General features: G+C 42.0%; 1 protein-coding gene across 1 annotated transcript; it reads right to left on the reverse strand.

The window, feature by feature from the left end:
- Nucleotides 1-688: 688 nt before the first annotated feature.
- On the reverse strand, nucleotides 689-1,394 carry LOC136480006 (uncharacterized). Its single transcript, XM_066477691.1, has 2 exons — nucleotides 1,308-1,394; nucleotides 689-1,225 (listed from the first exon to the last, which is right to left on the reverse strand). The coding sequence occupies exons 1-2, from the start codon at nucleotides 1,392-1,394 to the stop codon at nucleotides 689-691; spliced, it is 624 nt and encodes a 207-aa protein (XP_066333788.1).
- Nucleotides 1,395-9,367: the final 7,973 nt, after the last annotated feature.

A 9,367-nucleotide genomic window follows, 5' to 3' on the forward strand; every position in this document is an offset into this window, starting at 1 on the left:
TGGAACTTTCACCTTATATCTGACTTAATATCTCCCGAATCATTCAGCCATTGGACATGATATGGATGAGGATGCCGCTGTAGTTTCAAACCAAGCTTGTCAACCATCTCATGACTAGCAAGATTATGGTAGCTCCCGCTATCAATGATCACCTTCGCCACTTTATCTTACACCTTTGCTCTGGGTTGAAAAGATTATGCCGCTATCCAATTTTAGCTTCTTGCATTTGAACACTCAAGATTTGAGCCACTACAAGAGAAGCACCATGCTCAAATTCACATCCAGTATGTTCCTTATCTTCATGGGCTTCTTCAATATACTCTTCCTCAACTTCCTCTTCACTAGCCGAATCATATTCTCCAATGTCATTCACAATGATCACACGATTATTTGGACACTCCTTGATTACATGCCCACAGCTTCCACACTTGAAGCACTGAATTCCACTACTCTTGGATGTAGAACCCACTGAAGTAGCGGTGGATGCTGCTGGTTTAGAACTCATGCTTGGGGCAGCAGCATTCTTCCCACTAAAAACACCTTGAACATTGGTGTGCAAGCCTCCACTTGAGCTTTTGGCCATTGAGGGTGCAGCGGTAAACTTGGAGATTGACTTGCTTCCTCCTGACATAGTCCTCACACCATATGACAAGGACTTTCTGCTCTTAATATCTTGCTGCAAATGGCGTTAAGCTTTGGTGGCTTGATGTACCAAATCAATAAGATGTTTGTACGACTGAAATTCAACAATGCGCTGAATATTGCGATGTAACACAGCCATGAAACGTGCAATAGTTTGATCTTCATCTTCATACACATTGGCTCTAATCATAGCCTTCTCCATCTCTTTATAATACTCTTCAACAGAGAAATTTCCTTGCGTTAGATTCTGCAACTTATCAAAAAGATCACGCCGATAGTGCTTCGGTACAAAATGAATTCTCATTTCTGTCTTCATTCCTTCCCAAGTTGCAACAGGATTTTGTCCATCTTCACGATCATGGAGAAGTTGCTCCCACCAAATCAGAGCATATCCGTCTAACTCAAGAGATGCCATTGCCAACTTCTTCTGCTCTAAATAATTATGCAAACGAAAGATCTTATCCACCTTCAACTCCCATGTGAAATAAGCATCGGGATCAGACCCTCCATCAAATTTTGGCATGGTAAACTTTAGTTTTCCAAACCTCTCCTCATGGTTCCACTTCGATGTCGGCGACCAAAGCTATATTGAGAATGATTATCATCATCCTCATCTTTAGATTCATCATTGTCATCATTTCTTCGACCTCGACCTCTTCCTCTACCATGTGCAGCCCCTCGGTTCCTCGTTTCTTGTTCTCTTTCTCTTCTAGCAGCAGCTCTTCCATCACTATCTTCTCCATCTTCACCATGGTTGCTTGCACCATCATGAGGTTGGCGACGTCCTCTGATTTCAGCCATAAAGGCCTATAGATCTTGCGTCAACCTATCTTGTTTGTCTTCCATTCTTTGCTTTAGATCATTGAATTGTGCATGTAGCACCCAGTTTTAAGAACAATACTAGATACACACCATATGTGAGCCCAGGAAGTCAAATCTCACATATAGCTACAAATAAGGATAATATCAACAGACAATGTTCAATATGTAATGTACTTAGTATAGAGAATATAACCTTAGATAGCAAACAGTGGAAAGACAACTCCGATCCTCGGGTGAAGACTCCAACTCCACAGGGACAATTGATAGGTTGATCACAAGCCTAATTCCTCCAAACTCTAGCAATCTGGTACCCATCCGGGATTTTTCCAAAGATTTAAAAAGTAAAGCAAGCATAAGTACATGTCGTACTCAACAAATATAACACGAGGTTCATGAGGCTCAAAAGGCTGACACTGGTTTAACTGCGATTAGCTTTTAATGAATCATCTTTTAGTAATTGGGTGGCAACAAGTTTATCACAAGCCCATAAACACATGATCAGGTAAACATGAATAATGAATAGCATAAACAATTAACCATTAGTGAGCATCTTCATCATCTATATCATTAGTGTTTATCATCTATTCCATAAGGGTTCCAAGGTCGCTCGTGATCGTGAGCACGGCTGATATACCAATTTTACACACTGCAGAGGTTGTACACTTTTTTGAGAGTCGTGATTTACCCTTTCACCCAAGGTAGCTAATCACTTGACCCACTTCCAAGGAAGGTCGACAGGGTTCACTATGAAGCCTTTCAAAGGTTCATCTAACACATTAGGGCCATTAGATTCACTCGACAAACAGATGTAGAGCCCCCTTCCTGATGGCACAATGACGCGCAGCCTATACACAAGGGGACAGAGGCCGCACTTTAACCTCTTCGTCAAGCCATTCTTACGCCAATAAAGGTAACCACTAACAAACTATAAAAGGTCCTCATACTGAGCTAAAGCCAGAGCCATGTAGCCCTCATAGATGTACTGTAAGTCCCGGATGATCACTTATAGAGAAGTCCTTAGGGGGAGGAATCTAGAGTACCATAAAAATAGCCTAATGCTCTAGACCCCTTGTTCCATGTTGCTAAAAAGCATCTTTTTGTGTTTATTGCATATACCATTAGTCAAGTTACAAGATCATGGTCTTTAATTGAGCACTAGCATCATACTACCCAATGCATAATCACCCATGGTGTCAAGGTACAAGATATCAAATATCTAGGATGTCCTTATTGGCAACAAGGTAGACACATGCAATATGAATTAAGTGATTAAAGGTGAATAGGTAACAAGGATGGTCCCATGCTATACTTGCCTTATAAGCTTGCTCAACTTCCTCATAATTTGCTTCTGGTTATCACCTTCCGATCTTCATCGCTCAGAAACAATTCTCGTTCTACTCATAGCAAGTACCACGCATAGTGAAAAGGACCTAGGATGCCACCTAGAGGGGGGGGGGCGAATAGGTGTTTCTGAAAATTAACACCTTTAAATGCGAAAACAATTAGAAAAGGGAGTTTCCAAAATGGAAACTCTAAATTAAGAGTAATACCACCCCTCATAAGTTTGCCACGGAGTAAACAAGGTATGAAGAATATATCTAGAAGCTACAACCTTGCAACACAAAGTTAGAACAGAGATCAAATAATATTCAGCCCTGAGCTCTAATACTGGACGTGTCCGGTATACACAATTTCTGTAGGTCAGCCCCGAACTTGCTCCTTTCAATTTCTATCTTCAAACCAAACTGCAGGCACCTACTAGAGATGACAATGTACATAGAGAACCTACATAAGAGCTGGAGCAACACAAATATCAAATGAAATGCGAATTGAGACATGATATTTGTTTTATCGAAGTTTGGACTCGTTCGAGTCCTACTCTCCGTTGAGGGGGCAGTGGGCGACCCAGCTAAGGTCAGCCCTAGAGGGTACCACGAAGGTCACTCTAGCCAGAGTCTTTTCCAACTCCTTTTCCTACATCCACTAGTTGATTCCGATACGGCGGAATCGACCGTTACAAACTTTCCGAGGCAACCACAATCTCTCGGGTGCTCTCCGGCGAGGCGTAGCCATCTAGGACCAAAGAGTCCAAGAGTAACAAATGCAAATCATGAGATTGACAATATGCACAAGTGATCAAGTGGTTGGATTGCTCTCTTTTTGAATTTCTCTCAACCCACTAATTGATTTAGCAATTTGAATCACACACTCACTAAGAGAGGGTTTGGGAGAATTGGCAAGTCTCAAAAACGTGTATAGCAACCAGCAGAATCAGCAGCCTCCAAAGGTGGAGGCTTGGGGGTATTTATAGCCCCCTTGGAAAAACTAGCCGTTTTATAGCCGTTGTCATACCGGACATGTCCGGTATGACTTACACTGCGCCAACAGTAACTAAGTTACAGTGTCAATGTGAGGCGTCGGAACTCCCGATGAAAGTCGGAACTCTCGATCGTCGAAACTCCCGACTCACGTCGGAACTCCCGACCCTCAGCATATTTGAAAACCATGTAACTAAGTTAAAGTATGTGAGGTGTTGGAACTCCCGACTTATGTCGGAACTTCTGACCGTCGGAACTCCCGACTCTCAAGGCATTTGAAAACTAGCCATTGGCCTCTGGTTGTCCATATCGGACATGTCCGGTATGAATACCGGACACATCCGGTATGACTAGGATAGTGAACTATCTAAGTTAGTTAAGCGCGACACGTCGGAACTCCCGACCATTGTCGGAACTCCCGACCATCGGAACTTCCGACTCAAGTCGGAACTCCCGACGAACCAACCCGAGAACAACACGTTTATCATTGCTGGGCAAATACCAGACACGTCTGATATCAATCCAGTATTGCTAGACCAGCAAAAAACAGATTAGCTTTTTTGTCTCTCAAACACTCAAAACTCTCATGGGTTGGCTTGAGCACTTATGAAACATTATCTATCAACATGATGCATCCCTCTTAATAGTAGGATATTCCTATTAACTCAAATTTAAAAGTATAACAAATTTAAACCTTTCGAGTTGATCTCTTTTGAATTAATGACGTCTCTTTCAATCTTCATCAAGTAAGGGTGCCAACATGTTGATATTGATCTTTTCACTTGAGCATAGCCATCTTGAGCACGTGACTTGATTCCATTCATCAAATTTGAATAATCCCAAATGTATCAAGTCACTTCCATCAAACACTCCAATAGTGATTTGATCCTTCACATTGACATGACTATCATAGCTTGATTAGTACCTCAACTAAATGCACGTACTTCCTTCTTCACCCTAGCTAGGTTCTTCAGCCACCAAGCCGTCGCTTGCCCTTCACCCTTGCTTAGTACCTCGAAGCCTTTCCTTGCTATCTTCACCATCTCAATCCATCAAGTCACATCTTGTGTTGAATCATCCATTCATTTGTATTGTTGTCTTTTTCATTTCAATTTAGTAAGCTTCAAATATGAGACCATTCCATATGCAATCCCTCATGTCTCATTAATTAATTCTTACGAGCTTGGTTTCACACAGTACATGGAAATCCCACAATAAATAAGCCTTTGCATGAATTCCATTTTCATTATTGTCTTATGCTTGAACTAGATTGTTTATACAACAACACATCATTTTGGCTTTTATTAAGTACCTGTGAGATAACCAATTTCCTGTCCACAATTAGCAAACGGGTTAGACCTTTAATCACGTTGTTATTCAATCATCCCAAACCCACTAAAGGGCTAGATGCACTTTCAATCTCCCCCTTTTTGGTGATTGATGACAACTTGATTAAAGCTTACAAAAGATTATAAACATTTAAGCTTTTGGGTTCAATGATTTATGAGAGGCTCCCCCTTAGTATGTGCTTATGATTAGAATTCACAAAATGACCTCAAATATCAATTGCACACATTAAAACATATAGGAGACTCCCCCTAAATCATTACATCTGTGGGGTGCATGTGTGTGTGACAAAGTAAAACCATGATGCATATGACAAGATATATCACACAAGAATAAATATAAAGGCATCACATCAAATATTTTCATTCTAGCATGCATAGTCCTTATGAAAATAAATATAACACATGTATGTCACACATAGCACTCATTACACATTTTCTCAAGTCCACAAGCCACTAATATGATATAAATAAAGATCATGTCTCAAGAGATACATAGATAAAACATAAGTAAGTCTGATCTCTCACATGATACAATCTATCTCAAACTCAAGATACATCAATGAAGCTCAAAAGACTATAGCCTGCAGCACATATCTTTAGGTACAAAGATAAGCAAATGAAACAAAAATCCTGAAGCTTTAATCAGTCCCTCTCCCCCCTTGTCATCTATCAGCACAAAGGTCCAACAATGACATACTAAGGACAAAGAGGCTGCAAGCTGTCTCTAAAAGCTATGATCACTCGTCATCATCTTCGTCTCTACCAACATCCTCATCATCTGAGCATGTAGCACTGGCTAGACGAGAACCACCCGCACCAGATGGGTCATAGAAACTACCCGTGAGGTCACTCCACCAGTCTGAAGCATATTGGTCTGTAGCACTGGGACATGGCTGAGAGTGAGTAGGCACATGAGCCTGTAGTGGTAAAGTGTCAAGGTGCTCTAGAGCCTACTATTGCTACTGCTATCACTGAAGGAACTCAGCAAACTTAGTGTCGTACCTGCCCTATTGCTGCTCCTCAGTCTCAGGCTCACTAGCTGCCTCATCTGATAGTGGAGACCTAGGAGGATCAAGCTCAAGTCTAGAAGCAATCTGCTTCAGAGTTCGAGTGTCCTTCCTCCTAGCCTCCCTCTCCTTCTGCTGACAGGTTCATATGTCCTTGCACATCCCAAAGATAGCACTGAACATCTTGCGAATAGGAGAAGGAGGACTGTGACGACGTGGAGAAGAACATGAAGGAGCATGTGGTAGAGGAGAAGCTCGTCCTGCTGCTGCACCACCTATAGGTGCATCTGCCTCTAGTGCTGCTGCTCCTCCTGGTCCTATTGGAGGTACCCCAACCTCAGTTAAATCTACAACAATCTTCAGGGCCTTATGTACCTTGTCATACTCAAAGGTATGCCCTAAGACCTGCTCAATCATGTGCATGATGTAGGGAGCAAAACCACAGCCCTTGAGGGGCCTCTCGCCGACACTCCTGATCTCGCACCATATGAAATCAAAGACGTTGAAAGGTCGTGCATCAGGTGCCATCCTGTGGAGCAGGTTCCTGGAGTAATCTACAATGTTTTCCTTATCTCCACCCTTGCAATCAATGGTCTTCCTAAACATCCTGTCTAGGTATCTGTAAGTAGGGTGATGACCTAGAACCTTCCCCACTGCTCCTCTCTCACCCCCTGGTCGGTACATGTAGGCAAGCTGCTCTGGAGGCAACACCTGCTCTGTGTGGATCCTATCTTTCTGAAGATCATCATCTGAGAAGCCAAGTAGAGCTGCAAAAGCATCATAATCAACACTGTACCACTGGCCCTCAAGCATCCAGTGCATATGCCTCTCATCCTCCTCAACATACATGGTGGCATAGAACTGAGCTACCACCTCTGTGTTCCAGTCATGCTAGAACTCCATAATCTCATAAACCCCTATATGCTCACTAATGGCAATAGCGTGATCAATGGAGGTCTTCTACAAATCTCTGATGTACTGCTAGTCAATCCACTAAGACCTGCCAATCATTGGGTTCCTGGCGTGGATCACACTGGTGTAGAAGTCCATATGAAAGGCTGTCTGAAATCGATGATCAAACTGAATCCAAGACAAGCCCCTTGGATCAATTCTTCTTTCATCTCTAGCCCTTCTGGTCTTGCCTTTCCCTCGATAGTCAACTCTAGAAACATAAGAGGGTACACTAGGTGGATGTGGCTCAAGTAAACCATAGTGCATACCCTGACCTGGCTAGTGCTGAGCTCGAGGTACTTCCTGCTCCTCCTCAATCTCTTGCTCATCATCTGAGCTGCCACCATCTGAACATCTATCAGTGCTCTTCCTCTTTCTTATACTGGGCTCCACTCTATACTCCTCTGTATGGCAGAACCTCCTAAGGAATCGGGCCCACATGCACCTATCGTTGTCTTAACAGACCTCGAATAGCGTACACGAGTTCCCAACAACTCAACAGGTCTGTCGGGTGTCCTCGGGAAACCCGAATCATCCACGTTTCTCTTTTCAAACAGGATCCCAATCACAGTCATTGCAGATTACAACAGTTTATTCAAATATATATACCAGAGTAAAAGATAGCGGAAGTCTTAAGATAACATTATTACAAACCAGTTGTTTCCAAAGTTACAATACCATAGGTGTTATACAACCATAGTAGCGGGATAATATTACATTAACTTTATTTATCAAACAAACTAGTGCCTTGTCCAAAGGCCATTCATCACTCCTCATCGTCATTGACTTCAAACACAGACATGCAGCAGGGACCAAAACAAGCCTGCGCATGCGACTCACCTGCAACAAGGGTTAACAAACCCTGAGTACAAAAGTACTCAACAAGACTAACCCGACGTAACGGGGTGTAAGACTTTAGAAATGCAGGGGTTTGGGACAAGGTAAGGGTGTAGCAAGATTCAAAAGTTCTTTGCCAAAAGCTTACTATTCTTCATTCTATTTTCGAGTTTTACCACTAAGTACCTTTTGATCATTATTTCAAACTAAATGTACATTTCTCATATTCCATTCCTTCTCATTCCATTCTTATTCTCATATTTTAGTAATTCACCAGTACTACATTGCTTCTGTAATGAATCGAGTCTCCATATCCGCGGAGCACCGGCAATTCGAATTGATTCAAGTCCCAGCTGGGGATTCCTTATCACACGACATATGTAGAACTTAATCTTGCATATATCAACCTCGCTACCGGATCCTCCTATACTAAGCCGTCTCCACGCCACCCGAGAGCACAGCACACCTCAAATCCGGCCACATTCCAGCCACGAGGGTACACGCTACTCCCGCCATCTCTCCACTCCCAGTGCGCGGGCATTCGTCTTAGTATTGGATTAGCCGAAGTAGGCTTACCGGAGTATGTGACCAGTACTACAAAGTGTCTCGTTCAGAAGATCCACAATGAGTGGCCTTTAAGCGACATAGTCGGTAACATTACCCAACATTCAAGATAAGTCACCCGGCTAGTCTCTAATTCATTCTACATTCTTTCTTTCTTTGGCCAGTATGCCATCTTGGATTGTATCCAAAACTTTTGCTTTGAAAGTCTATCATAAAGCATACTAAGCATTCTATGACTTTGTAAATAAAAACATCTTCAAGGATGGTAAACAATTATCAAGGTAGGTAATGCATCAAGTAGGTAACATTTGAATTAAACAACTTAATGCAATAAATAACATAGGTGATAAACTTTTCAAAATAAACAAGGAAATGGCTTAATGCATAAACCGGGGCTTGCCTTCGTTGACGATTTCTGGTTCCAGATTAGTACCACAATTATCAAATCCCGTGACAACCGGGGATTCTTCCAGAACTTGCTCAACTAGAATCGTTTCGTTCTCGGGTTCTACACGAAATAATAACATATGCTTTAACATGATGATAATGTAAACATGATGCTTTCACGGCACATGAAATGTAAAAACACCCGCAACCGATTTGATTTCGCGGTACAGTTGCAAGCCAACAAAACCAACCTGTAACCCTTTCATTAAGAACCACACATGTGACTTGACCTAATGGATCTTGGAACCCTACTAGTCACAAAACATGACCAAAACAAGATCCAACACTAATCAAACACTTAGGGTTTCGACGAGTTAACTTGTTAATGACCTTGGTTATCACATGAAATGTCATTAAGACTTACTAATCACAACATAGATATTAGTTCAAAAACTAATTAAGGTACTAAGGATCATTATAAGTTAATGAC

Source organism: Miscanthus floridulus, chromosome 9 (assembly GCF_019320115.1).
Source record: "Miscanthus floridulus cultivar M001 chromosome 9, ASM1932011v1, whole genome shotgun sequence".
NCBI lineage: Eukaryota > Viridiplantae > Streptophyta > Magnoliopsida > Poales > Poaceae > Miscanthus > Miscanthus floridulus.

Bases quoted from the DNA above. Each gene is read 5' to 3' on its own strand.
- LOC136480006 (XM_066477691.1), bottom strand. From the start codon at position 1,394: ATGGTGAAGATGGAGAAGATAGTGATGGAAGAGCTGCTGCTAGAAGAG. The intron at 1,226-1,307 runs GTAGAGGAAGAG...TTCTCAATATAG, and splicing joins GAACCGAGGGGCTGCACATG to CTTTGGTCGCCGACATCGAA.